This window comes from Panicum virgatum, chromosome 7N (genome assembly GCF_016808335.1).
Source record: "Panicum virgatum strain AP13 chromosome 7N, P.virgatum_v5, whole genome shotgun sequence".
Taxonomy (NCBI): Eukaryota; Viridiplantae; Streptophyta; class Magnoliopsida; order Poales; family Poaceae; genus Panicum; species Panicum virgatum.
The window spans coordinates 31,700,520-31,728,477 of record NC_053151.1 but is presented as its reverse complement, the minus strand read 5'-3'; the positions used below and the strand labels follow the sequence as shown (position 1 = coordinate 31,728,477).

The 27,958-nt window shown below is 45.7% G+C and overlaps 4 protein-coding genes across 9 annotated transcripts; 3 read left to right on the top strand and 1 right to left on the bottom strand.

The window, feature by feature from the left end:
• The first annotated feature begins 1,849 nt into the window (after nt 1-1,849).
• On the top strand, nt 1,850-2,970 carry LOC120680773 (proline-rich receptor-like protein kinase PERK9). The gene has a single exon (XM_039962301.1). The coding sequence runs from the start codon at nt 1,858-1,860 to the stop codon at nt 2,524-2,526; it is 669 nt and encodes a 222-aa protein (XP_039818235.1). The 5' UTR covers nt 1,850-1,857; the 3' UTR covers nt 2,527-2,970.
• A 2,180-nt stretch (nt 2,971-5,150) lies between these two features.
• Nucleotides 5,151-15,057, top strand: LOC120680771 (probable signal peptidase complex subunit 2). Its single transcript, XM_039962299.1, has 5 exons — nt 5,151-5,375; nt 5,503-5,654; nt 5,784-5,865; nt 7,013-7,155; nt 14,728-15,057. The coding sequence occupies exons 1-5, from the start codon at nt 5,268-5,270 to the stop codon at nt 14,819-14,821; spliced, it is 579 nt and encodes a 192-aa protein (XP_039818233.1). The 5' UTR covers nt 5,151-5,267; the 3' UTR covers nt 14,822-15,057.
• Nucleotides 15,058-15,203: 146 nt separating this feature from the next.
• Nucleotides 15,204-18,446, bottom strand: LOC120680772. Of its 2 annotated transcripts, XM_039962300.1 has the most exons (5): nt 18,392-18,446; nt 18,168-18,359; nt 17,661-17,813; nt 15,819-15,994; nt 15,204-15,626 (listed from the first exon to the last, which is right to left on the bottom strand). In XM_039962300.1, exons 2-5 carry the CDS (start codon nt 18,324-18,326, stop codon nt 15,524-15,526), a joined length of 591 nt encoding a protein of 196 aa, XP_039818234.1. In that variant the 5' UTR covers nt 18,327-18,359; nt 18,392-18,446; the 3' UTR covers nt 15,204-15,523. The 2 variants fall into 2 exon arrangements, 1 of the variants encoding a protein (XP_039818234.1); XR_005677787.1 differs by having other exon boundaries at nt 15,244-15,626; nt 15,710-15,994; nt 18,168-18,444.
• A 1,237-nt stretch (nt 18,447-19,683) lies between these two features.
• On the top strand, nt 19,684-27,600 carry LOC120680770 (pentatricopeptide repeat-containing protein At2g06000-like). 5 transcript variants are annotated; one of them, XM_039962296.1, is made up of 7 exons: nt 19,684-21,567; nt 21,925-22,694; nt 24,323-24,684; nt 25,487-25,824; nt 25,923-26,314; nt 26,443-26,616; nt 26,713-27,600. In XM_039962296.1, the coding sequence occupies exon 1, from the start codon at nt 19,797-19,799 to the stop codon at nt 21,459-21,461; it is 1,665 nt and encodes a 554-aa protein (XP_039818230.1). In that variant the 5' UTR covers nt 19,684-19,796; the 3' UTR covers nt 21,462-21,567; nt 21,925-22,694; nt 24,323-24,684; nt 25,487-25,824; nt 25,923-26,314; nt 26,443-26,616; nt 26,713-27,600. The 5 variants fall into 5 exon arrangements, with proteins under 5 accessions (XP_039818230.1, XP_039818229.1, XP_039818232.1 ...); XM_039962295.1 differs by having other exon boundaries at nt 24,537-24,684; nt 25,923-26,616; XM_039962298.1 differs by lacking the exon at nt 26,443-26,616.
• The last annotated feature ends 358 nt before the right edge of the window (nt 27,601-27,958 follow it).

Sequence of the window (27,958 nt, the reverse complement as noted above, 5' to 3'; positions counted from 1 at the left end):
GGGGAGCCTCTGCGCCGACCGATTCCGGCGGCCCGGGGCTCGGTGGCGGCCCGGAATAGGGGGAAAAGGGAGAGGAGGAGGAGGTGGTTTGATTCCCCCACCTAGCTCGAGCTGGGGTGGAGCGAGGCGGCGGGACCACGAGGGCCGGCGGCGGCGGGCGGAGACGCTTGCGGCGGCGGCGTTGCAAGGCCGGGGAAGGGGCTAGGGGTGGCGATGGAGCTCATGGGGGAGGTGAGCTGCGCGGGGGTGCTACTTATAGGCCGGGGGAGGAGGTGGAGAGGGAGTGAGGCGGTGGTGGCGGCCGGCGAGCGGCGCGCGGGCGGCGAGGACGACAAGACGGCTCGGGCAGGCGATGGGGCGGTGCTGTGCAAGGCGAGCGGCGTAGCGAGCTCTGCGGAGTGCGTGGGGACGGCCGGCGGCGAAGACGGGGCACCCACGTGGCCCTGCTCGCTGGCGGATGCGGGAGCTCGGGCGTCGAGGGCGTCGGCGGGCGCGTGGAGGAGGGGCCAGCGTGGCTAAACGACGCCGAGTACGGCTCGCGAGCAGCGGGGCTCGCGCGGCGAGGCGGTGGTGCTGTGCCGGGCGGCGCGGCGAACTTAGAGCACACGCGTGCAGCGCGTGGGGCGCGTGGAGGGGAAGGCGGCTGGCGGGCTGAGCAGGCGAGCCTGCGCGCGTGGGCGGGCGGCGTGGCACGGACGCGCGCGCAGGCAAGCCGGTGTCGCGGCGTGCGGTGCGCGGCGAGCGGCGCGGCGGGCGTCGCAGCACGCGGAGCGCGTGCGCGGGGGCGCGCGTGGGTGTGTGGAGGTGGCCGGGAGGGAGCGCGTGCGAGCTAGGCAGGGAACAGGGGCCGGCGTGCGCGGGCAGGGAGCGGCCGGGGTGAGGCGGTGGCCGGCGCAAGGGGCACGGCGGCGTCGAGCTGCTCTGCGCGTGTGCGAGAGCGTGGCAGAGGAGGGAAAGAGAGAGAAAAAAAGAAAAATGGAAAAGAAAAAGAAAAATGGAAAAAAGAAAAAGGGGAAAGAGAGAGAGATTCGCTCGGCGGATTTCGCGGCGGCGACCGTGGCCGGTCGCGCACGCGCGCCGTCGGGCGTGGCACGGCGGTCATCGGTACGCGACGCGCGGAATAGGGAAAGAAAGTGACGGCAAAGTGATTGATTTCGGGTGTCGGGGCGGAGATCCGATAGGACAAGTTTCGGGAATTAGGGCTCAGGGGTTTAGGAAGGTTTTGAGCTCAACGATGAAAATTATTTTAACGCGTGATTTAATTTTAGTGAATTTTTCGGGATGTCACAGTGGGATCAATTTGAGCTGGTTTCTCACAAATCACATACTAAAAATTAGAAATGAGTAATGACAACAAGGTCATCAGGTACATGCTACACTTTGGAGGTGTGAAACTGTTGAAAGGGATCGCGTAGTATTTCCATCTTGCAGATGAACAGAGCGAGCAAGACCAGACTCCAGACTCCGGAGGGCAGTCGACTTCTTCACGCGCATTGGAGTGGAGCTGTCCCGACAGGTACCTGCCGTCTTGTCACACACCCACAAGCCTAGTACACCCTCCGTCACATAATAAGTGCATTTCGTTGACTTTCAGACATCATGTTTCATCATTTATCTTATTCAAATTTTTTATATAAATTATAAAATAAACAACTTATTATTAAAATATCTTTAGTAATATAATAAATCATAATAAATAAATAATATTTATTTAAAATGTTTAAATAAAATGAATGGTCAAACACGATATGTCGAAGTCAAAAAAAAATATCTATTATGGGACGGAGGGAGTACACGCAACGGCGGTGTGGGCTCGTGGCCGTCCGGATCGGCGGCACCGAACCGAAGAAGCAGGCCATGCCATCCAGCCAGCCGGGCATGTGCCGCCTCCCACCGAACGCAAGTGAGAAACCGAACCACGCGTCCAGCTCCCCCTCGCCACGCTCCAGCTCACCACCTCACCTTCAGCTCCGCCCAGCCCCTGCGCCCTCGAGCTTCACCTCCCCTCCTCCCTTCCCTCTTCCTACCACCACCACCTCTTCCCCAATCCCACCAGATTCGCCTCGACGCCCCCACCTCCCTCTCCCTCAGCTTGATGCCACGCCCCCTCCCATGGCGACACGCCCCTCGTCGGCACCCGCCCGAGCCGCGACCCTAACCCTCCTCCTCCTCCTCCTCCTCGCCTCTGCGTCCCTCTCCTCCTCCGCCGCCGCCGCCGCCGCGGGTGTCCCCACGCCCCCGTCCGCGGTCCCCGCCGCGCAGCGGCAGGTGGCGTCGGCGCCGGACCCCCCGGCCTCCCCTCCCCCTCCGGCGCGCCGGCACCGGCACCGGCACCGGAGGCACCGTCCGCCGCCGCCCCCGCCGCCCAGGCGGCGGCGCCTCAACTTCGGCGAGCGGCTCGGGATCGCCTTCGCCGGCGTGGCCGTCGCAATGCAGGTCTTCCTCGGCGCCTTCCTGGCGCTGCGCGCGTGGCAGCTGCGGCGGCTCGACAGGGCCGAGGTGTCCTCCTCCACGCCCCTCACCTGACGGCCACCGTCCCCCCCCCCCCCTCCGCCCGCGCCAACCGAAGCTCGAGCTCGTCCGGGTGTCAGGTCCGTGACTTATTTGTGATCTGATCTGATGCTGCTGCAAAGGGATCCGGGGTGCAGTAGCTGCGGCATGTCCGTGTTGGACGCCATTCTTTCCGTTCTTTGTTGTACTGCTACCGTGTACAATATGCTGCTCCTGCTCCGTGCAGGCTCTAGTTGAGAGGCTATGTGATATGAGAGATTGAGACTTGTGCTGCTGCTTTGATTGTTGCCGTCCCTTACCTGATCTAGATGGTTAGCTGCTGCTGCTTCTGTTCCTGTGTTAGAATTGCATACTTAAAGCTGGGTGGTTAAATGGGCTTTCGTGTAGTCATGTACAAAGCGATCTGTTCCAATTATTGCTGGTACTGCGATATAAACTAACCTGTCAGTTGCACTTTTCTGTTTTCACAATCAAGATCACTCCATGTGGAATGATTGAGCAAACAATCAAACAGATAATGTGCACTTAAGATTCTGATCCCGATCCCCACATCGTCCTGGGACTCGTTATTACAGGAGAGCTTAGTAGTTTGTAAGATTTTTAATTTACTTCCCATGGTTTCAAGAATGTCCATTTCCATCCCCTAGGAAAGTGCAGGATAACTTAAGCATATGGAATGTGTCTAGTGAACATAACTTTATTGGATTTGAGTAGTCCATGTCAATGTTACTCCAACACCAAAATTCAAAAGAAAACATACGCAGTGGCTCAATTTTCATTCTTGAAGCGGGAAGACTTATTTTCTTACTTATGCACAAAATTCCTTACATAAGATAAAATTTGTTGGCAGTTCTGCAATTGTACCTTTTCATCTTACGCCGCCAGACTGGATAATTTTCTTATTTTCTGTGTTGCACCCAGTGACATAAGGCCAACTTATGCAGAAACATATTTTGGAATAGATCTCAAATAAGCTGAAATTCTCTGTCCATTTACATAATACAAGGAACCAAATAAGGTATATTGAGGTAGTGGTCTCAGATGCTGGTTCATTTTCACAGTCTATGAGACCATGAGAACTATGTCCCAAGTTTTGTACAATCTTTTATGTATTGCAGGAAGAAGCTTATGCATGATGCATGCCTTGTTCTGCTCAAGAATGTGTTAAACACATTTGCTTATAGGTGCTATTTCATCTGAATTGCCCAGCAGCTATTCTAACTAGACAAAAAAAAACAAGGAGAAAAAAACTTTCCAGCTGTTCAAGATCAAATGTTTTGATTATGAAATGTATGTGAACAGATGGCGATGCATGTGAGAGACAAGTCAGTCAGTAGTTGTTCACTCGTATATTCTGGCATGCATCTGGGACAGCTCGACAAATCTTATCTTTTTTTATAGTGCTCAGATCTCGACATCAGAAATTTACTGACCTCGAAAGAGCAGCTGTTTGCTGAATTCCAAAACTTGGAATGTTCTTGAATCTTTGACTGGTATTTGAATTGTGACTATTCTCTGTATCTTTCGAAAGCATGCTTATTATGAGGTGAGTTTATAGAAGGGTCAGCTGAGTGATTATTGCTGTCCAACTTCAGTGTTAATTGGATGCCCAGGAACTCATTATGTTAGCCAATTATGTTGTTCCGAGATTATTACATCAATAAGCATCCCTGATAACTTCTGCGTCACTGTGCACTTATCATTCAAGCCAAAAGTTAACATGGTTGGCTAAGTCTGGACGACAAGTTGTGATAAATCCTCGGGCAAGCCTTGTTTTGTCTTTCTGATCATGTAGCGAAAGGCGATCGATTGTTTGGCTCCTTGTCAGGCTTTTCATAAGGCATACTCCCTTCGTCTTAAAATTTGTATTTTGGTTGGTTTTAAGTCAAACTATTCTAAGTTGACTAAGTTCATAGAAAAGAGTAATAATATTTTGAAAAGTTGACTAAGTTCATAGAAAAGAGTAATAATATTTTGAATGTCAAATGAGAATAATTAGATTTATTATGAAATATATTTTTATAATTTATTTTTTTATATGTTAGATGTTAATATTTTTTTCTATAAACTGGGTGAAATTTAGACTACTTTGACTTAAAACAAAACAAAATACCTCACATTTCAGGACGGAGGGAGCATGTTTGACAAAAAAAGAAAGGTTCTACTTAGGCTATTCCTTTTGCAAGATTTCATTATGAGGTTCTTCAAAAGTGCCATGTCATCTTTAGGCATTTGAAATGATGAATGAAACAAGATATCCCAAAACAAAGTTTCATTTCACCCTTTCATCGACTAGCATATCATTTAAATATTATAAGACGTTATAGTAATCATTCGCTAATTATGAATTAATTAGATTTATTAGATTTATCTCGTGATTTACGACATATCTATGTAAAAAATATTGTAAACAAAAATTATTTAATACTCCTAAATAGCAAGATTTTTCTCAATAAAATTTTCGGAAGAAACTAAACACAGCCTTGAACTCGATTTTTTTAATCACAGTGCTGACATGGCGCTCCAATGACGCGTTCCTGATCTCCCATTGGTCCGCACTCTCAGCGTTGAGACCTTGTCCAGCGTACCAGCAAGCAGCCCGTATTTCTCACTGACGTTTCGGGCCCCAGTACTACGGCCCCCACCCGTCATCGACTCATCCCGAATATACCCACGGCCCCGCATCTCTCATCCCTCACTCGCCCGGGTCTTCCCCACTTCCTCCTCGCCGACGATCTCGCGGAGCAGCGGCGCAGATGGCGAGCGACGGCTCGACAGCCACGCCGGCGAAGGTGACCCCGAAGAAGGCCAACCTCCTCGACCCGCACTCCATCAAGCACCTCCTCGACGAGACCATCTCCGATGTACGGCGCTTCACCCTAAACCCTAGTCCCTCCACCCTCCTCCCTCTTCCCGCCCCTTCTCGATCGCTCCTCCCACTTGGTTCCTTTAGATTTCCCATCTGACGAGGTGGTTCCGTGGTGCGTGCAGGTCGTGAAGAGCAAGGGGTACACGGAGGACACGCGGTTGGGCAACTTGAAGCTGGGGATCGGGGCGGCCGTGATCGCCGTCGCCCTTCTCGCGCAGTTCTACCCGAAGAAGTTCCCACAGAACCGCGAGTTCCTCCTCGGCTGCATCGCATTATATCCTTTTCGTCTCTGGGTTTGCCCGCTCTTTTGCTTCTGATGGATCGGCGCTAGATCTGATTTCGGTTGAGAATCGTGTGGAATTGTTGATTTTTGCTGTAGTCCTTGACTTGATTGGGTCGATACGTATGTGGTGTTGAATGTGGTGCTGCTGATCCTTAGCTACACCAAGGAGAAGGATGCCATCCTCTTCACCCATCCTCCTATGGTTAGTCACCTTCTCTGCCTGTTGCTCTTGAATTTCATGTGTAGATGTTAATATGCTATCCATTCTACTTTCTTCATGACTGTAACTGTATCAGAATGAAACTTTGTATTTTTATTTTCAGTTTGGGTATCTGCATCTGTTAGATATGGTTGATCATGAGTAGGAAGAAATTATGATACTGACATTAGTACGAAGTTCTTGTCTGTGTTCCATCTTAAAGTTCTGATGGAGGTAGTTGTGTTTTTTAAAAAATCATCTGAAGAAGTTGCTTGTTGTAGAGTGTTGAATAATGCTATATTTAACCAACTGAAGCGGTTGTTCTTCAACCAAGTATCCTGCAGGGGAAGTCATTTGCCCACGCTGAACAATGTTAAGGAGTTTTCACCTGTTGCAAATTCTGATGACACAAATTACTGCTATCTTATTTGCAATCACACTGGAAGTTTCTGGATTTTAAAGTTGTGATATGTTTTCTAATCCCACTTTATGAACATTTTTGTTGCCAATGGAGTAGCTTTTTCTCATGCTTGTTGAACATTGGACAACTTGATTTCTATTCTTTATCCTTCACTTAGGGAGCCATGTGCTTGTGTGTATTTTGCTTCCTCATTGCTCAACACATGCCTTTGATTTTGAGCTTTTCAGTCCGAGTCACAGTGATACCCTATGTGGATTAGTTGTATCTGGGGTGGTGCTCTATGCTGAGTAGTTGCAATATTGTGCACTACTTTTGCTTGAACGCAAACAACTACTTTATTTAGCCACGACTTGCATGTTACTATAAAATTCTCAATTTAGAAGAAATGAAACCAAGTTTAGACAGTAACAGGGTGTTTATATATATAGATGATTATTATTTAGCTATTTTGCTTCCAGACCTTTGACCGTAATTTAAAATTTGCTCTGCTATCCAGTCCTTGGAGTCGCTAAATCATATGTTTTATGAAGCAGTACTTGTTATTTACCCAGCAATTCCTTTTGGTGTATGTGTTGCCTTCAAGATGGATGTAGTAGTGAATGCCCCGCTTATTAGATAGTGAAGTGATCGTATTTTGAACTATGGAGAATTGTGATTGCCAGTTTCTTGAGATGTCTGTTCTTGTTCAGTATTTGTCTATACCTTTGCTAACTTATGATTTTCTCCCAGGGTTCTTTCAACAGCACCGGCCTCATTATTTCTTCTAAGCTACCAAGGTTCTCGGACATGTACACCCTCACAATAGCCAGTGCAGACCCGCAATCTATCTCTGCTAATAAGCCAGTCCATTTCACTAAGAGCGTGACAAAGTGGTATGTATTAAATAGCATTCAGTTGAGAATTATAAAATTTTGAGAATTAATCTGGATTGTAGTGAGCCATGTCTTTCTAGTTGTATTTTAAATCTGACTGAAATGCTTACTATCCAGAGCTGACACATCTGTCCTACTTTAAGATAATCTGATTAGGTAGTTCACGCATGGCTGCTACTAAATATATTTCTTGTATGATGTACCTAAACTCCTATGTGATTCCATAGTATATTAGGTGTTAATTGAAAAATCATAGTGGTTGCTTTCTGGGTCTTATTCCCGGACATGAGAAAACACACAAGCTCAAGTGCATATAGATAACTTATTGTTTGAACTGATGTTCTAGTTTTCCTGAAATGCTGTTTGCGAATTTTTCAACCGTATTTTTCGGTCGAACAAGATGCCTGGAGAGTGGAGAAGGAGTATATTGGTGCCGATCTACAAGAACAAAGGGGATATTCAAAGCTGCACCAACTACCAGGGAATTAAGTTGATGAGCCATACTATGAGGCTATGGGAGAGAGTTATTGAGCATCGTTTGAGAGGGATGACGCGGGTCACTATGAACCAGTTTGGTTTCATGCCTGGAAGGTCAACCATAGAAGCGATTTTCCTAATAAGACATGTCATGGAGCGGTATAGAGAGCAGAAGGATCTACAGATGGTTTTCATTGACTTGGAGAAGGCTTATGACAAGATACCACGGAATGTGATGTGGTGGGCTTTGGATAGGCATAAAGTCCCAACAAAGTATGTGGCTGTCAGAGTGCGCACGGCGTAGAGCGTAGCTATGGTGGACGGGTGGCCGGGGACTCGGGTCCCGGCGACGGTGAGGGCGCGACGCCGTCCTGGCGGCCGGCGTCGAGCGGGAGCAGAAGTTGCGCGTAGGAAACAGAGGCAAAGACGTGCGGGACGCCAAGAGATCTAATTGATCTCTAGCATAACTTCCATTAGCCACTGGATACGATAGTTATAGGTTTGATTACAACTGACTTGGGAAATACAAATTCAAACATAGGGTAAACTGCTACGACGTAGTGGGTGCGTGCTCTGTCTTCTCTTCAGCCACGGCGGCGCCTTTCATACACTTGTCCTACCATAACATCTCTCCCTCCCTCGGGAAATAGCTCGTCCTCGAGCTGGAAGTCAGGGTATGCTTCGCGAAACTTGTCCACAGGCTCCCATGTAGTGTCTGCTGGGGGTAGGCCAGACCACTGGACAAGAATGTGCCACTGTCCTCGGCGGAGCTGTGATTTGAGAACACGTTCTGGGGTTTGCAGGGGACGCCCATGTTGCATAGGTGGTAGGGAGGGTGCTGCAGCAGGCGTTGTACCATGAAATGATTTGAGAACACCCACATGGAATACATCATGAAGTCGAGCTCCTTCTGGCAGCTGTAACCGATAAGCTAGTGCTCCAATGCGTTCTGTAATCTGATAGGGGCCTGCATATTTTGGGCTCAGCTTGTTGCGTGATCCTTGAATGAGGGATTGCACTGGACGATGTAGTAGTCGGAGCCACACCCAATCTCCCACTTGGAACTCTACAGCACGGTGATGAGCATCATAATACCGGCGAGCGTATTCTTGAGCTTGAAGCAAGCGCTCACGGACATCGGCGAGAAATATGTCTCGTTCTTGCAGGAGTGTGTCAACAGTTGTAGTACGGGCTGAATTGGCATTGTAAGGAAGCACTGGTGGTGGGGGGCGACCATAAACAACTTGGAATGGTGTAGTGCGCAGAGCTGTATGGTAGCTTGTGTTGTAGCAAAATTCTGCCCAAGGGAGCCAATCCAACCATGCCCGAGGGCGGTCACCTGTAATGCATCTGAGATACATAGCAATGGTTTTGTTGACAGCTTCTGACTGCCCGTCTGTTTGTGGATGGAATGCCGTGCTCATGCTGAGTTGCACTCCGGCCTGCTTGAAGAGATCGCGCCACACATGGCCCGTGAACACAGGATCGCGATCACTGACAATAGATGTTGGGAATCCATGCAGCCGCACGATGTCTTGAAAAAATGCTCGAGCTACTGAAGTTGCCGTGTATGGGTGGCCCAGTGCAATAAAATGTGCATACTTCGAAAATCTATCGACCACTGTGAGAATGACGCTTTTGCCATTTACTTTGGGAAGTCCCTCAATGAAGTCAATGGAGATGTCTGACCAGATCTGAGAAGGAACTTCTAATGGCTGCAGTAGGCCGGCAGGGTGAAGTGTTTCAGTTTTGTTTCGTTGGCAGGTTGTGCAAGATTTGACAAAACTGCGAACAATTTGTTTGTCATTGTCAATGCTGAAGTCACGGCGTAATCTATGGAGAGTTTTCTGAATTCCCTCATGCCCAGCTGTATGAGCCATTTGCAAAATGTTATCAATGTGAGCTGAATTGCTGGGTACAAAGACACGAGAACCATGCATGATCAGGCCATCTTGGACGCTCCATTCAGTGCCACGAGCTGTTGTGATATTGTCCCGAAGCTCACATAGGGCTGCAGTACTTTCTAGTTCAGCTTTGAGGTCTGCAAATAACTGGAATGAAGGCCCAGACAGAAGTGAGAGTTCCATTTGTGGTTGTACACGGCGGGAAAGAGCATCTGCCACTGTGTTTAGGCGACCAGGCCGATATTCAACAATGAAGTCATAACCAAATAACTTGCTTATCCATTGGTGCTGGGGTACTGTAGAAAGCCTTTGATCAAGCATAAATTTCAGAGCATAATGATCTGTTCTGACTATGAATTTTCTGCCCCAAAGATATGCACGCCAATGTCTGACTGCTTGCACCAACCCGATAAGTTCTCTTTCATAAGCTGCTAGTTTGAAATGACGGGCCGCAAATGGTTTGCTGTAGAATGCTAGAGGACCAGAATGTTGGTGCAATACTGCCCCAAACCCAGAGCCTGAAGCGTCACAGTCAACAATGAAGGACTCACTGAAATTTGGGAGCTGCAGAACTGGTGCAGATGACAGGGCCTTTTTAAGAGCAGAGAAAGCTAATGATGCTTGATCTGACCAGGAGAAACAATCTTTCTTCAGCAATTGTGTCAAAGGTGCAGCTATAGTTCCAAAGTTGCTGATAAAACGTCGATAATAGCCTGCAAGCCCAAGGAACCCACGCAATTCCTTAGCTGTTTTAGGTGTTGGCCATGATTCAACTGCAGAAATTTTGTCACTGTCCATTGCTACTCCAGAAGCTGATATAACATGACCCAAATAGGTGACTGACTGAGTAGCAAATGCACATTTGGATTTCTTAACATGGAGGTTATGATCACGCAGTGTAGAAAGGACAGCTCTTAAGTGTTGGAGATGTTCAGAATATGAATTGCTGTAAATTAAAATGTCATCAAAGAATACCAAGACACATTTTCTGAGAAATCGGTGCAGGACTGAATTCATCAATGCTTGAAATGTTGCTGGGGCGTTAGTTAACCCAAACGGCATCACCAGAAACTCAAAGTGACCGTGATGTGTTCTAAATGCTGTCTTTTCCACATCATTGGGGTGTACTCGAACTTGATGATATCCCGCACGTAAATCCAACTTGCTGAAAAATCTGGCACCATGGAGTTCGTCCAAGAGCTCTTCAACTATTGGTATTGGGAATTTGTCTTTGACCGTGATATCATTGAGAGCTCTATAATCCACGCAAAATCTCCAAGTATTATCTTGTTTCTTAACAAGTAGAACTGGTGCTGAAAATGGAGAAGTACTCGGTCTGATGATTCCCTGCTGTAACATGGTTGAACATTGTGTTTCAAGCTCATCTTTTTGCAGCTGTGGATAACGGTAGGGACGAACCGCTACTGGTGCTGACTGTGGTAGCAGGTGGATGCGGTGGTCACAATCACGTGCTGGGGGCAATCCTGTGGGTGGATCAAAGACATCTTGAAAAGAGGTCAATAGTGATTCCAGCAAGGGTGGTTCTGTAGTGTACAGTGTGTGAATGTGACCAGGAGTTGATTTAGCACGTTGTGGCGATCCAATGCCTCTCCACACTACGCGATGCCCACGATGCCAGAATGACATGCATAGTTCATCGAAGTTCCAGAGTATAGGCCCCAATGTCTTGAGGAAAGAAATGCCAAGTACCATGTCAAAGCAGTCAAGTGGAATGGTATAGCATTCTACTGAGAAGAATTCAGAACCAATGCGAGCTGCCACATCACGAGCGAGGCCACGACATGCCACTCGGTCACCATTGGCGACGATGACACTAGCTCCATTACTGTCATGAAGGTGCAAGCCAATGTGGTCTGCTGCCTCCAAACTGATGAAGTTGGACGAAGAGCCTGAATCCAACAGTGCACATAGTACAGACTCTCCAATTTTCACATTCACTTTCATGGTGTCATTGGTTGTGAGTCCAGCAATGGCATGTAATGAAATGACAGGTGGTTGATCCTCATGCTCTTCTGTGCTTGTGTGTTCAGTGTCATCAAGATCATCAAAATCAGTTACCTCCAGATAGAAAAGCTTGGGACACTTGTGGCCGCGGATGTACTGCTCATCACAATTGTAGCAGAGTCCTTGCTGTCGACGCTCGGCCATTTCAGCAGGACTTAGCCGGCGAAGCGGTCTGGAAGTACCTTGAAGGGACACTGGAGCTGTCGCCTGAGGTGATGCTGTCAGTGCAGCCGTAGAGGTACGAGGCGGTATCCTTGGTGCGCGACTGAAAGTCGATGATGGCAGCGAGGATGACCGACGCTCGAACGCGCGCGCCAAAGCCATGGCACGTTGCAGGTCCTGAGGAGCGTGCAACTCGACATCAGTGCGAAGCGGTTGCGGCAGCCCCCAGTGAAGAGCTGAACCTGCTGTGCCGCGGACAGTGGTCCCGCATGCGCCAAGCGCATCTGGAATGTCTCTTGATAATCGGAGACTGATCCGCGAAATGGCAACCTCGCAAGCTCGGCAAGATGATTTGTGCCGAGTGGGGGTCCAAAACGCTGCTGGCACAAGGACCTAAACATAGGCCAGGTGATGGCGTGGATGTCGCCGGCGTCGCGTTCCAACATGTAGAACCAATGTTGCGCGACGCCAGTCATATGGAAGGATGCCAGCCACACCTTGTCGGCTTCACGAGTTCGCTGCGCGCGGAAGAAGTGGTCGCAGCGATTAAGCCAACCAATTGGATCTTCCTTGCCGTCGAAGACTGGGAAGGACAATTTGTGATAGCGCGGAATGGCAGCGCCATCATCATGCTCATCGAGATTTTCTTGCGGCGGTTGCTGGAAGATTGGGATTTGGGATGGAGAGTGGGGAAATGGGATCTGGGTGATGGGAATTGGTCTGTGTGAAGTATCGGTATGGATGATGACCGACGGTGAAGGCTGCAGAGGAGGAATCTCGCCGTACCCCGGCATACCGAGCACTGGGTACCCGGGCGGCGGAAGAGGTGGTTCGGCCTGGGCGAATCCGCGCGTGGCCTGAGAGGATTCGCCGGCGGCCCCCGATGGTCTTCCTTCCACGGTGGCGAGACGAGCTGCAAATTGGCCCATCTGCCGCTGAAGGCCATAAATGGCGGAGGTCAGCGTGTTCAGGGCAGAGGAGCTATCCGAAGCCGATGCATTGGGGATGTGGTGTACTTGTGGCGGCGGCGGGGGTGGTAGTGGAGGTTGGTGGTGGCCGGAGGTGGGGGCGACGGCCATCGGCAACGAGGCGCTGGTGGCGGAAGTAGCGGCGACGGTTACGGAGGAGGATGCGGCTGCGGTCCCAGACATCGAGGGGACGTCTGATACCAAAATGTCAGAGTGCGCACGGCGTAGAGCGTAGCTATGGTGGACGGGTGGCCGGGGACTCGGGTCCCGGCGACGGTGAGGGCGCGACGCCGTCCTGGCGGCCGGCGTCGAGCGGGAGCAGAAGTTGCGCGCAGGAAACAGAGGCAAAGACGTGCGGGACGCCAAGAGATCTAATTGATCTCTAGCATAACTTCCATTAGCCACTGGATACGATAGTTATAGGTTTGATTACAACTGACTTGGGAAATACAAATTCAAACATAGGGTAAACTGCTACGACGTAGTGGGTGCGTGCTCTGTCTTCTCTTCAGCCACGGCGGCGCCTTTCATACACTTGTCCTACCATAACAGTGGCCCTCATTAAGAACATGTACAATAATGTAATGACTAGGGTCCGAACAAGTGATGGTGACACAGATGATTTTCCGATTAAGATAGGACTACCTCAAGGATCAGCTTTGAGCTCGTATCTTTTTGCCCTAGTGATGGATGAGGTCACAAGAGACATACAAGGTGATATTCTTTGGTGTATGCTTTTCGCTGATGATGTCGTGTTAGTTGATGAAAGCCGTGCGGGAGTGAATAGGAAGCTGGAGTTGTGGCGGCAAACGCTAGAGTCCAAAGGTTTTAGACTTAGCATGACTAAAACTGAGTATATGAGGTGTGATTTCGGCGCCACTCATGAGGAGGGAGATGTTAGTTTGGAAGGCCAAGTAGTGCCCAAGAGGGATAACTTTCGATATTTGGGATCGATGCTACAGAGAGATGGAGATATTGATGAGGATGTTAGTCATAGAATCAAAGCGGGATGGATGAAGTGGCGCCAAGCATCTGGCGTCCTTTGTGACAAGAAGGTACCTCAGAAGTTAAAAGACAAGTTTTATAGAACGGCGATTAGACCGGCAATGTTGTATGGTGCGGAATATTGGCCTACAAAAAGGCGGCACGTCCAACAATTAAGTGTTGCAGAAATGCGCATGTTGCGTTGGATTTGTGGGCATACAAGGAGGGATCGAGTTCGAAATGATGATATACGGGATAGGCTAGAGATAGCACCAATTGAAGAAAAGCTTATCCAACACCGGCTGAGATGGTTTGGACATGTCCAACGGAGACCGCCAGAGGCACCAGTGCATAGTGGTATCCTAAAGCACGACGGTAATATGAGGAGAGGCAGGGGCCGGCCGAAGTTGACATGGGAAGAAACAATTAGAAGAGACTTGAAAGACTGGAGTATACCTAGAGATTTGTCCTTGGATAGGAGTGCTTGGAAAGCCGCGATTCACGTGCCAGAACCATGAATAATGGTCTTTGTTGGATTTCAACTCTAGTCTACCCCAATTTGCTTGGGATTAAAAGGCTTTGTTGATGTTGATGTTGTTTGCGAATTTTTGTTGTATGTCATTGCATAAAAGCCTATTAGAACATCCTTGTGACATACTCCCTCCTTCCCAAAATAAGTGCATTTCTAGTTTTATCCTAAGCCAGGCCATCCTTATAAAAAAAGTCAGGCCATCTTAAATTTTTTTGAACAAATTTATACAAAAAATTACCTATATTTGTGACACGACATATATATCATTAGATTCATCATGATATATATTTTCATAATGCATCTATTTGGTGACATAAATAGACACTCTTCTCTATAAACTAAATCAAAACTTTAAGATAGTTTCAATTAGGACAAAGATATAAGTGCACCTATTTTGGATAGTTTCAATTAGGACAAAGATATAAGTGCACCTATTTTGGGACAGGGAGAGTAAGTAGTAACTATTTCCTTTTCTCCTGAATCTTCATTTGCACACATACTAACGGTATTCCTTTGGCAGGTTTACTAAGGAAGGGGTTCTTGTGGAAGGTCTATTCTGGAAGGATGTTGAGAAGCTGATTGATGACTACAACAGCGAGCGCAAGAGTAAATGAATCGGTAGCTCGTCTTGGACCGTCAGGAGAAACATTGGTTATCTAGGGAAACCCCTCTTATGGAAGAGAGCTTAGTCTAATCTAAACAGACATTTTTGCATACTGTACTGGTTGATCAATGAATGAATACCCTTCAAGACATAAACCTTGGTTCTATGTTTTGTGTCGTGGCTATCCCAGTAACTATCTGGCACTTACATATTCTATAGAACCACAGTCTGGGCGTGCAACAAGTTCGTCTGCTGGCCTTGCACTCAGCATTTTTCGAAGAGGAATGAAAACCGTTGAATCACGTATTTCCTTGCTGCGACTTCACGCAAGGTGTAAGCGAACACAATGCAAATCTGTATGTCTAAAGATCATGCTAGCAACTGCTAGTGTGTGGAATGAGGTTACAGCAGCTTGTACTGATACTCAGATAGTGTATGCGAGCATGTTCTTTGATAAACGTCCTAAGTGCCAAACACAAGTAGTTCGAACATTATTTCGTTATATGCTTTCAGAAACAAGAAAAGCCGCCCTAGGGTTTGGAGAATCTCAAGATGCTTCTCAAAGTTGTCCTAGCGTGAACGTTTGCTATTGCTGTACATCATACACGGAGCTTCAAAATGCTCCTAATAAACCCTAGGATCTGGGTGAGATCATTGCAGGTTTGCTGTTGATCAAGAAACTCTCTTGCCTTTTGACTTCCACCATGGAAGGTCAGTACCGATCTGACTGGGTAACGACGGCCTCTAACCGATCTATCGATGCATGCAGCCGCCCATAGTTCATACTGAAGGCAGGTTCTCCTGTGCCAAGAGCCCTGCATAGAGCAAAGATGACAACCACAGTTGAGTTGCAGTCTTGATTAGAAAAAAGAAAAGCTTGAGATGTAGTGTTCGTAACTTCAAATGTTCCTCATGTAGTAGGTTTTTTATGGATGAGTCTAGGATCCTGCATGAATGCTTCTAATGGTCAAGCAATTTAAGTAGTGTTAGCGTTGACCCAGACTCACCCATGAATCTCAGGAAGCACATATTCAGCTCTCCATCCAATCCTCAAATCAAACCCTGGGAACATGCTGATTTTAGACTTATTTCTTATCTGAGAGACACCATCTCCCCCAAGACAAGTGGAAAGCTTCCATTTCCATCCAGTTGCATTCAGATGAAAATTGTGACCGATGCCAACCTGTGTAACCCATGCTGTTAGAAATTTCATGCACTATAAGTGCCACAAAAGGAACTTCTAAAAATCAAAACATTAAGCATTTCTGGGTTTGGTCATGTTAATCATGGATGGGATGGGCAACTGTTGCGATTTTTCTACCTTATCATGTTTATGGCATCTATATTAGATGCTGATGATTACTGCACACCTTTCGGTGGACTTCCTGGCTAGGAAAATGGTATATACTCTGTTCCTAATGTAGCATGGCAATTTCAGGACCATTTAAAATGACCAATTCTCTGCTAGGATAAAGAACTAAGCATGTAACCTTTAATCATCAAATCACACATAGGGAAGACTAGCATATCAACTACATTGTGCTATCAACTACCCTCATTTGCTCATGGAAATGTAAAATAACAAAAGAGAAAGATACTAGACATCCACACAGTATTTAGGTGGTTTCATACTTCATGTAACTAGAAATAAAAAACATTATTCTTGCTTCTTGTAATAAAAGTCGATGCATCCCAAGGAATAGTTCTAAAGAATATGCAGCCAGAGTTGGTGCATATACAAGAGGCAGCTTGCACTTTGTACAGATAATAATTATCCTTTGCCGAGGTGTATTGCGATATTTTTCTTCAACATTATGCTATCAGAATCAAGGCAGCAAATACATAAGAATACTTATACCAGTATTTTGATTTCCAACTTCTACTTGCATAAAGTCCATGTGTTTACTTAAGAATCAAATGCATAACTTTCAGTCGCATTGACCAATTAACATTGGTAGCCACCTCATCAGATGCATGTTTCATGGACAATATAGAGTAAAGTCTATCACCTGTCCCTAAACTTGTTCGGCTGTGTCATCCTGGTCCCTAAACTCACAAATCGACTATTTAGGTCCTCGAAATTGTTCGGCTGTGTCATCCTGGTCCCTAAATTTAGAAATCACCCATTTAGGTCCTCAAACATGTTCAGTTGTGTCATCCCGGTCCCTAAATTTGGTTTTGAGTCTCATCTAGATCAAAATAGGGCGATCTAAAACTCTATATTAAAAAATAATTCATAACTTTTTGATATGAACTCGAATGAAGATAAACTTTATGTCAAAATTATAGCCCTCAACACGGTCTACAACTTTGTAGTTGAAAAGTTTTTTATTTGAAGTCATTTAGTGAAATTTCAAAATCTATAGACTTATAGCAATATTTTGGGTCCTTAAACAGTTTTGATCAGAAAATTTTCAACTACAAAGTTATAGATTGCGTCGAGGGCTACAATTTTGATATAAAGTTTGTCTTCATTCAAGTTTGTATAAAAAAATTACGAATTATTTTTCGATATAGAGTTTTTAGATCGTATTGTTTTGACCTAGAAAAGACTCAAAACCAAGTTTAGGGACCGGGATGACATAACTGAACAAGTTTGAAGAACTAAACGAGTGATTTCTAAGTTTAGGGAGCGATATGACACAGCCGAACAAGTTTGAGGACCAAGATAACCTAGATGAATAAGTTTGAGGACCTAAACAATCAATTTGCATGTTTAGGGACTGGGATGACACAGCGGACCGATGATGGACTTTACTCGCCAATATATATCAATAATATAAAGTAGCTGGCTGTCTTCTGTCACAAAACAATATTCCAATTAACAGGATTCTGCAGAAGAAAAGAACCTGTAGATTTAGAAACTTTGTAACTGGTATCTTCTTGGAGAGCAGCTGTATGTCACCATTGATGGGCTTGTACTGGAATTTCCACTTCCGGTCGTAATCTAGAGGCTTCAGTACTACCTTCGCCTCAAAATCATTCACCTCAAGATTGAAGAACTGCAAAGACAATATATCATCACATTTAGACATTATGAAGCAGCAGAAAGGATTAAACCAGAATAGTAATAATCATCACTATGGGGGCATAACACTAAAATTTTCCAGATGGGTAACATTTTGGTCGATGTGTAAAAAGAGAGGCTAATTCACGAAACTACTCTTTCAAACGCAGTCATTGGGGATTTGGGGTTTGACATTTCCGAAACCAATGAGCTTGTGGGGATCAATTTTACTACCAGAGGGAAACGATTGGACGGTTCGAACAAATAAAACTACGTGTGACGAAAATCCATATCCAGCAATTTAGGGTTTATGACGATGTTTAGGATTTAGGATGGGTCGAGATGAGACCTCGAGGTTGAGGCCGACGCGGAGGCCCTGGAGCTCCTTGCGGAACTTGAAGTGCAGCTCCGCCGGCACCACGTTGATCTGGTACAGCTCGTCCAGCGTCGTCGGACCCTCGCCGACCCCGCCTTCCGCCCCAACGCCGCTGCTGGAGCTCGAGGCCATCTTCACGGGAGAGAGTGGGGGACTTTTTTTTTCTTCTTTCTTTTTTTTTGCGAAGGTTTTTTCTTCTCTTTCGGCGGTGGATTTGGGCGGCGCGGCGACGGCCCCGGCCTCTCGGGGCACGGTGGTAGACCTGGCATGGGTCACCCGACTCGAACAACCCGACCCAACCCGCCCGAAAAAAACCCGACCCGACCCGACCCGAGCTACGTGGCGGGTGGGTGCGGGCCGTATTTTTTGACCCGCAACAATCAACGGGCCGGGCACGGGCCGTGATTTTTGACCCAAAACCCGACCCAACCCGAAAAACCCGACCCAAAGGCCAAAAAACCCGACCCAACCCGAAAAAAAACCCGACCCGACACGCCCGCGCAGGGTGCACGGGCCAACCCGACCCGACCCGGTGATAGGTACGGGTCGGGCGCGGGCCGTCCTATGCGACCCGTGACCCGACCTCGACCCGACCCGAACCCGACCCGACCCGACGTTTGCCCAGGTCTACACGGTGGAACGGATCGGCCGGCCCGCGCCACCCGGCCGTAATCTACTTGGGTGTTTTGGCGATTTTCACATCGCACCTTCACATTCTTTAGATTCTGCGTCGTGCTTATATGCTATAATTTTTATATCTTTTATATGAGTGATTATTCCGGATTTTTTTTGGTAAACGAGAATAAATGTTAAATTGTGCTTATGCTATAATTCTTTTTGATTTTATAGAAATTGCAACTATCTGTACTTTCAGAAAAGAAACCGAGAAAGCAGGTTCTCTACTAATTATCAAGATATTAAGAAGGTCGCTCATGTTGCTAAAGCTGATCAAGCATAAGAACCTAATTCAATACAACTATACAGTAGAGAGGAACTAAATCGTCGAGGATTCTATGATTAACTCTACTTTTTTTTGTCAAGCTTTAAAACTTAGGAGTATTTTGTGGAGGTGATGTGGTAGCGCCAAGCACCAGCATTGTTGACAACTCATATTTAGTTTGAATGGTTAAATGTATGATAAGATATGTATAAAATCTTAATGAATAAGTGGACGCTCCTAGGACACATTTAGTGTTCAAATATTATACTTATATTATATTTATTCTTGTTAAATAGGATGAATCGTTTAAAAAAATATAATCTTGTTTTTCTACTAAACTTTTATTGGAATGAAAAATCATCTAATTTTATTTAAAGAGGTATGTATATTTTTAATTATACTAGTGTTGATGTATCTTTGCGTTAAGAATTCCGATTGCCGTGTTTTTTTATTCAAATAGATTTCGAATTTGCTGAAAAAAAGAATCCGGTTTTGATTGTGAAAACCACCGCTAAACACCGAAAAAAACCCTGCTCGTTCTACTCTCCCTCCAACGCGCACTCCTCTCACGTATGCCTCTTCTCCGCGCCGTGAGTCCATGACCTCCGCCGCCGCCGCCGCCTCTTCGTCTACGCCCCGCCGCTCCGGCCTCGCATTCTCCGATGTTCCTCCTCCACAGCACCTTCCTGCTCGTCCGCATCCGCCTCCCTCCTCACCACCCCCTCCGCCTCCTCCACTACTTCAGCCCCAACAGCCACCCGCCGCCGCATCATCCGTCCACGGCCCCGGCTCCGGCCCCGGCCCCGCCGCACGCCGCCGAGCTTTGGATCGCCAAAGCGCTCGCATCAGCGTCCCTCCTCCGGCCGCACCGCATCCCTGCCTTCGTCGGCCTCGCTCCCTCCCCGCTCGCCGCCGCGGTCGCGGTCCGCCTCGCGCCGTGCGCCGCCGCCGCGCTGTGCATCTTCTCCTGTCTGCACTCTCCGCCGCTCTCCCTATCCCCTTCTGAGAACTCCTACCGCCACGTCATCTCGTTGCTGTGCCGGTCCGGCCGCCACAGCAACGCCCTTAAGCTGTTCGACCAAATGATGGGCCAGTCGGGGTACTTTCCCGATGCGGGATTCTTCTCGTTCGTGGCAGGATCCTGCACCAATGCGGGTCTTCTTGATGCCGCGGCAACTTTGCTCGCTAAAGGCTCCCAGTTTGGTTGCCACATTGAGCCGTATGCGTGTAACAAGCTCGTGAACTCGTTTATTGCACACGGCCGCACACAGGATGCTGTTGCTTTGTTTGAGAATTGGATTCAAGAGGGGCTGTATTCTCCAGATGTCTGGAGTTTTAATGTCGTCATTAAGTGGTTGTGTCGGGTAGGGAATGTCCAAAAGGCACTTCAGTTGGTTGAAAGGATGGATGAGTTTGGGTGTTCACCGGATACTGTCACACACAATATTCTTGTTGATGGGCTATGCAGGGTTAAGGAGGTGAACAAGGGCCATGAGATATTAAGGAGGCTCCAAAGGGATGGTTTTTGCATGGCCAATGTAGTGACATACACCTCAGTGATCTCAGGTTATTGTAAGGTTGGCAGGATGGAGGATGCTATGGCAGTATACAATGACATGCTTGAATCTGGAACAAAACCCAACACGGTCACATACAATGTACTTATTAATGGATATGGAAAGGCTGGAGATATTGAATCTGCATTGGGAATGTATCAACAGCTTATGCTCCGTCGCTGCCCCCCTGATGTTGTGACATTTAGTTCGTTGATTGATGGGTATTGTCGATGTGGACAGCTTGATGGTGCAATGAGGATTTGGAAGGATATGGTTCAGTACCATATTCAACCGAATGTGTACACTTTCTCTATCATGATACACTCACTTTGTAAGCATAATAGATCAGAGGAAGCTCTTGGTCTTCTGAGGGAATTGAACATGCGGCAAGACATTGCTCCACGAACGTTCATATATAACCCTGTGATTGATATACTGTGCAAGGGTGGAAAGGTGGATGAAGCAAACTTGATCCTATTGGATATGGAAGATAAAGGGTGTCATCCTGACAAGTATACATATACTATTCTAATAATTGGGCACTGTATGAAAGGTAGGATACCAGAAGCAATCACCCTTTTCCACAAAATGGTGGAGACTGGGTGTTACCCTGACGATATTACGGTTAAATCTTTTACTAGTTGTGTTTTGAAGGCTGGGATGCCTAATGAGGTGGATCGCATAATGCTTATTGCTTCAGGACATGCTTCATCTAGTCAGAAAGTTTGTTCTCTCCAGAGTCAAAGACTAGATGTTTCAATTGCTGTATAGTTGAATCATACTAAAATAGAGAATGCAGGGAAGAGCACCTTAACTCTATCTGGTGCTTATTGCATCGTAGAACTGGGACATATCTTGATGAGAGCAACAGGCCCCGGTAAGTTTTTTTTATCAGTTTCCTCCTGCATCACAACTGTGCTAGGTCGTACATTTTGTTTTTTGAACTACCTCCATTTCTACTCTAACTCATAATTACCCAATCAGCACTCTGATTCTGTAAGCTGTGTAAGATATGCCTTAATACCCCCCTCCCCCCGCAAATATGGTAGCATGTTTAATCCGAGAGAAATGTTGGGTGTGAACTGCCCCAGTCATAATGTTACTATTTCTAAATTAAAGACCTAATTGACATGTTTCCCTCTTAGTTTGTTAACATGCCTCAATCCTGTGAATCTCACATTCCCAGTTGAGTTTTATTCAATTTATTCAATGAAACAAAATTGTCGCTTTGCAGGACATTCATCTGAAGAAACTCAAGTGTAAATATTGAGATGTTGGTTGCACCAAGGCTACCTAATTGTCGAGAAAGTAATCAAACCAAGTTCATTCTGAATTAGAATGGAAAGGTTAAGCTATTTGGTGCACTGTGCATTCAGTGAAATGATTTGGTGAGTCTCATGAAGAGGAGTCAAATGAGCGTCCATTGCAGTGATGCTACAAAACTTGCACAGATGATGCTTGACATGCTCCTGTAAACATTATATCTGAGCATAATTTCTGCGGTGAATGGACACTTACTATAGGAAATCAAAGAGTTGGAGTTGGGAATTTGATCTATTAAAAAGGCCTGTACCTTCTACTCTGGACGGGACTGCCAATCAAGCGAGCCACCAGGTTTGAGAATAAGTTGTTGGTAGTCTCTGACTCCCTCATTATTACGCCAGCTGGAGAAAAGGGAGAAACTGATGGTAGAGACATGACTGGAACCCGGGAGACTGACGAGATTGAGCCCCCACCTCAAGTTCATATGCTCTGGTGGGATGATTTCAATGATCAATTCAACAGTCACTTTGGGCATTTTGCCAGGATTCAAGAGCAGCTATGTTCAGGAGATTTTTAACCGAATAAAATTGAACTAGCAGTTGAAGACTCAATGTTGGAAAGAATGTATGGAAGTAAAGTTACTCTCTAGCAGAGCTACTTCAATTATATGACTTATATCCCTTCTTCAGTTGAAGATTATGCTTGAAGAATTGGATGGAAGTGATTTACACTCAAGCAGAGGTACTTCAGTTGTATTATTTCTTCTCTGTCTATTGTTCATCCTCATATAGATTCTTTTTAGGAAAGAGTATGCACACTTGTGCGTTTTTCATGCCCAGATAGCTATGTCTGCAGTGGCATTGTACACAATTTTTGCTAGCTATCTCTCCACAAGTTTGAATATATGTTTTTTCCATTGCAATTTTTAAACTTGCCTTTGAGGTGGTGAGTAGTTTCTAATTTTACTAGCATAATCAGTCTGTTGAGGAGCTGGAATCAGTTAAGCCATGAAAGGACTTCGGCCTGTTCATGAAAGTTCCATGTTGGCTTGTCTGCTAGGCCTCAAATATCACGCTTTTTGGAAGGACTTCAGTTTGTTCGAGCATTAAAATTTAGTTTAAGCTGACTTGGTTAGATGGCCTTAGTAGCACTCCCCAGGTCCTGAGTTCGACTACCCGTGGGAGTGAATTTCGGCTTGGGGTTAAAAAAAAATCCCCTCACCTGCCACCACGCCAAAGCATAAAGGAAGGTCCCGGCCCGCACTCACTCAGGCAACGGCGCCCCTGTTTAAGGGTGGGGCAAGGGTTCGGGGGTTTTCTCGGCCTGCGTGAGAGGTCTTCTCTTATTCAATGCTTGCGTGTTTCTACCCCCTGCAAGCCGTGTTTTTTTAATTAAATTTAAGCTGTCCCAAAGAAGTACATGTTGAGGTGGTAAAGTTCTTCATAATTTCAATTACTAAGTCAAGACATTTCCCGTCTTTTTTCTGAAGTCCAAGTAAAGGTGGTCGTAAGTCGTAACTCGTAAGTCATAATTTCAATTTCTAAGTCAAGACATTTCCCATCCTTCTTTCTTATTTCACTGCTTAAGGAATATCCTTGAGCACTACTTTTGACTGTACAAGGCATAGTCACAGAAGTCAGGATAGATGTCGCATTCCCAAATCCAGGGTCAGGGTGTAGCAGGGTTGATGCCCCATTTCTGCTTGGGTCACCACTCTGCAGCAGCAGAGCACGTGAGCCGTACATAAAAACAGGGGAAAGGAGGGAGAGTGGGATGATGTGGGTTTCTTTTGCTGAGATGTGGGACACAGCTGATATCGAAGAGGTCTACGGCCAATAGCTGACAGTACCACACCACTTAGGGAGCAGAAACAGCCAACAGAGAATAAAACTGTCTCCAATAAAACTTAGGGCACGAAAGGGAAGAGGACACCATGGGAAATCAATTTTACTACTGCCTGCTGCGAGATGTTGGCTAGCAGTGGTTGATTTGTGGACTTCAGAGGTGGGTTGCCGGAGAGGAGAGAGAAAGCGAGTAGCAAGGCACCGCAGGACCGCAGGAGGCAGCTGCATGCGTGACTATTGTAGGGTTACATTAGGTGGGGTAGTTGGTTGGATGGGTTGGATGAATTTACTTGTCCTTTTTTTTACTTTGTATTGAACCTCTATAACTACTTATGCATGACATATCATAGCGACCCATATTTTTAGACCTGCTAATTTTTAGACACCTGCTACCCACGGCCCGGTTGACTTTGACCCAGATTTCTAGTGACCATGGACCATGGTACAAGGTGTACACATTTAGCAACTTTGTTGATAATTCATGAAAATTGCAATTTTTGTTCGTTGAGTTATAATACATAGCAGGCGGGTAACATTGGAATAGGGATGCTCTATGCTTCTGCGCGCGCACTCAGTCGATTAGGCCTCTTGCTTCTTATATGTCTCCATTTTTATCAAAGAAGCAAATGAGTCGCAGCGAAAGGATCATATCAGCTGGCCTCAAAATGATATTCAGTGCGGCATATAATCATATGATGGTGCCAGCATGCATTGGTTTCTAACTTGAAGATGAAAGTAGGTTGCAAGATCAGTGCTATTGAACATGAGTCTACTCTATTCTCTCATCCATGCTATCAGCATCTGGTTGATTCTCCATGAATGTTGTCAAGAATTGCCATCACCCCAATGATGAAAGCTTGGTCATATCCTGACTGCACTTCCACATGGTAAAAGTCCTTGCCTCCTATCAGTTCTCTCCTACCCATCTGCAGAACAGATACCATGCGTTAGATCCCAATCCCTGGTGCTTAAATGTTGGTGGCATGAATGTGATGCTGACAATACACTTCTACACTTTCATATAGACAAGTGCATTTAGATTTATTTGGATAACAGGGTAGCAATATAGCTTGAGATGATTAAGCACTTCTGTTAGTCCAACATGAACCATGACTGTAGATTTGTAGAATATACTTTGTTTTTGCTGTTGTCATGGAATAATTCTTGTTAATCATGATCTGAATTAGTTTATGTATGCCTTAATCAATTCAGTGACAATAAAAAGAATGTCGGAAAGATAATTTACTACAAAAGCTGAGGTAAGAGTAGCCGACTATAATGGTCCGGATGGCATACCTGGGCCACTATTTTTCTGGTGCAATCAACTATTCTACAGTCTCTATCTGCAAAAGATCCACCAATTTCGAAATCCCAATTTTTGCAGTGCCTTTTGGGTTCAATATGAATTCTAATTGGAGCACTTTGTGCTATGCATGATTTCGGATCAGTTAGGCTGAAGACCAACTTGTCTTTTCCTTGGTAATCCATCGAGTATCCATTCCATTTGTTCCTAGTGCTTAGAGCCTGGACAATTCCTCCCTGCGGTTTAGAGTTTTAATAATGCAAACATCAAAGAAACATAGGAAGTGAAGATATTGTAGGACAAATAGTTGTGTTTCTTTTTCACATTTATGTTTCTGCCATTTCTCTGTATGAAGTTCTTGCATTCTCACTATTTTCTTCTTTAAGAGCTAGTCCCCTATTGTAAATGGGACTATGGGAGCTGGAACAAAAAGCTGTTGCCGCATCTCTACAAAATTTAAGAGCTAGCCAGTGCAAGCGAAGTATGAATTGATGCAAGTATGCTCATAGAATTGGATCAACATAATATTGGTTCTTCTTCACCATCTTAGCTCAAGTGAAGCACTGAAGATCAAGAAAGCATGCATTGATATTTTGCAGTTATGATCCGTTACCTTTTTAGAGATGAATAGTATTGGTTCTCCTTCGCCATCTTTGACCATAATCTCTCCCTTGGATCCAAGTATTCCACAACCATCTACGGTGAAGACAACATTATGACTGAGGTCAGTAACTACAAAACCACCACCATTCACTACAATGGGTCGTCTCCTGATCATCAGCATTGTTGGAGTGCCTGAGCAAAAAATCTTGCTAACTACAGGAATGCTGTTGTCCATTTTGCTTAATGCTGCTCACAAAGTGGAGGGAGAGAATCTCTTGCTTGGATCTGAACCCCCGTTTCTGTTTGCCCGCCTTGCCTTTAGCAAGTTCTGTGGCCAGCAGGCGAGTACTTATATTGGAGCAAAAGGCGATCGTTTCAAACAAGACAGTCTCCCAAGCTGAGAAGCAATGAGGAAAATCCAGTAGGTTGGTGTGGTTCAGTCTCTCTACAATGGAAAGTCACTGCAAGAACTTCTCTTGCAAGTTGGACAAAAGCCCTGCATAAAGCAATCCTGAAAAAAGAAAAACTGCTCTGGTTGAATATAGTTTGTCCAACTTTCATAAAGCAGCATCTTTCTGGCGGTGTCGCCCAGAAGTTTCTCCTTGGCAATTGTATGTATCTCTTCTGTGAGTGCTTCTTATGTGCATTTTAATCATTTCATTTGAGGTTGCAAACTGTCTTTTGATTTTTTTTTCATCTCAAACTTCTAACATCTCAAATGTGCGCATGGCACTATTAGATGATAATAATTTTACCAGAAGGCAGGAATATTTGTAACCGGTGCATTTCTTATTACGCGTACTTTAATCTGAATGAAGTTAGCCTTGTGGGATCCATGTCCATGCAATAGTATTTCTGGTTTCTGGGCTATTGGCACATGCTCTCTGCATGCTACTATTGTTTGTAATCCCAGGTGATCAATAATTTCTTTTGTTTTCTAATTGTTAATGCTTTCATTTGCTCATGAATTCATATGTCATGAAATTAATCTCAAGAATTACTTATGCAGAACGTGTGGATTAGCATGGGAGCAGATATGTTTTGGGAGGTCAGCAGAAAGAAAAGAAGACTTTGGAGGAAAGGAAATGAAAACAGGCAACCTGATTTTGCTAGCCAATCCAATTTGGCAAAAGCTTGGCTGAGCACGCTATTAACCTATTCAAGGAAAATGCCAAAGCTTTACCAATAATGAAATGGGCCTTGCATCTTGTTAGCGTGTCGTTGATTGGCGCCTATAATCCTGTATTTTTGTGTGTTTTCAAGAGAATCTCTTTTTAGCCTGTCTTGAGTGCAACTATTAGAATTTAAATGTCCAAGCAATTGCATATGAATTGAAGTCCTTTTTATGTGTTCTTCGTTCAAAAAAAGTGCAAGCGATTGAATTCTGAAATTTTTCTTAATTTAGATTTTTTTTTGTTATTGCCATTCCGCAGGTTGACTTTGGTATCTTTACTGCAAAAAAAAAAATTTTCACTACTGTTTGCATCATGTCCTTTTGTTGTCGCTGACAACTTTTCCTTTTCTTTGTCTGGAGGACGATATCTCTTGAGTGTCCCTTTCATGCAATCAATTATCAATCATGCTGGCCGGAGCTGTTGAATCTTAGGATCCTTGATTTCTGAGGCACTTTGCAAGAAAAAGCGCACTGCATTTCTACTGTTGATGTGAATATCACTTGGGCTGAAAAGGATTTGACTATATTCCATCGCTGGTGCTTTCTGGAGCACTCTAAATGTTCATGCCTTTCTTTTTTGGGCTAAAAGAATGCTTGATTCTCCTATATTTCTGACCTTCGCTGGTGATTGGTGAACTATTCGAGATTTGGGGAAAGAATACATTTGTAATTCTTCATAGTATTTTGTAAAGCCAACCACTAACTCTGTGGCTTGTGTTTTTATTATCGTGTGTGTTCTAAGCTGCATGCCCCCCCATATTCTGACATTGGTTAACAGGCTATGCCGTTGCAGTAAGAGTCGATCAAGCATCACCTAGAGCTGTGGCCTATTGTTGGCTTGTTTCAGCCTCTATGTAGCTTTGGTACAAAGCGCCTAACCCTAATTGATTCTCCTGCCTAACCCTACTGTTTATTCGTGGCCAGGGAAAGCCGAACAGTGGCGCTGCCGGGGCATCGTCAAACATTTCTGGCAAGCGAAGCCGTAGCCAGTTAACAAGGGCCGGCGTGTTGACATGCCGACTGGCCGCCGGAGGAATTGCCGGCGAGCCCTTCCGACCGAACCTTTGGGACTAAGCAACCA

What these genes read in the sequence shown, in the direction of transcription:
- LOC120680771 (XM_039962299.1), top strand. Translation starts at nt 5,268, where the DNA reads ATGGCGAGCGACGGCTCGACAGCCACGCCGGCGAAGGTGACCCCGAAG. An exon ending in TCGACGAGACCATCTCCGAT is followed by an intron (nt 5,376 to 5,502) that starts GTACGGCGCTTC and finishes TGGTGCGTGCAG; the next exon opens with GTCGTGAAGAGCAAGGGGTA. An exon ending in CTCCTCGGCTGCATCGCATT is followed by an intron (nt 5,655 to 5,783) that starts ATATCCTTTTCG and finishes TTGGGTCGATAC; the next exon opens with GTATGTGGTGTTGAATGTGG.
- LOC120680772 (XM_039962300.1), bottom strand. Translation starts at nt 18,326, where the DNA reads ATGGCCTCGAGCTCCAGCAGCGGCGTTGGGGCGGAAGGCGGGGTCGGC. An exon ending in CAAAGTTTCTAAATCTACAG is followed by an intron (nt 15,995 to 17,660) that starts GTTCTTTTCTTC and finishes TGGGTTACACAG; the next exon opens with GTTGGCATCGGTCACAATTT. An exon ending in GTGCTTCCTGAGATTCATGG is followed by an intron (nt 15,627 to 15,818) that starts GTGAGTCTGGGT and finishes TGCTCTATGCAG; the next exon opens with GGCTCTTGGCACAGGAGAAC.
- LOC120680770 (XM_039962295.1), top strand. Translation starts at nt 19,797, where the DNA reads ATGTTCCTCCTCCACAGCACCTTCCTGCTCGTCCGCATCCGCCTCCCT.
- LOC120680773 (XM_039962301.1), top strand. Translation starts at nt 1,858, where the DNA reads ATGCCATCCAGCCAGCCGGGCATGTGCCGCCTCCCACCGAACGCAAGT.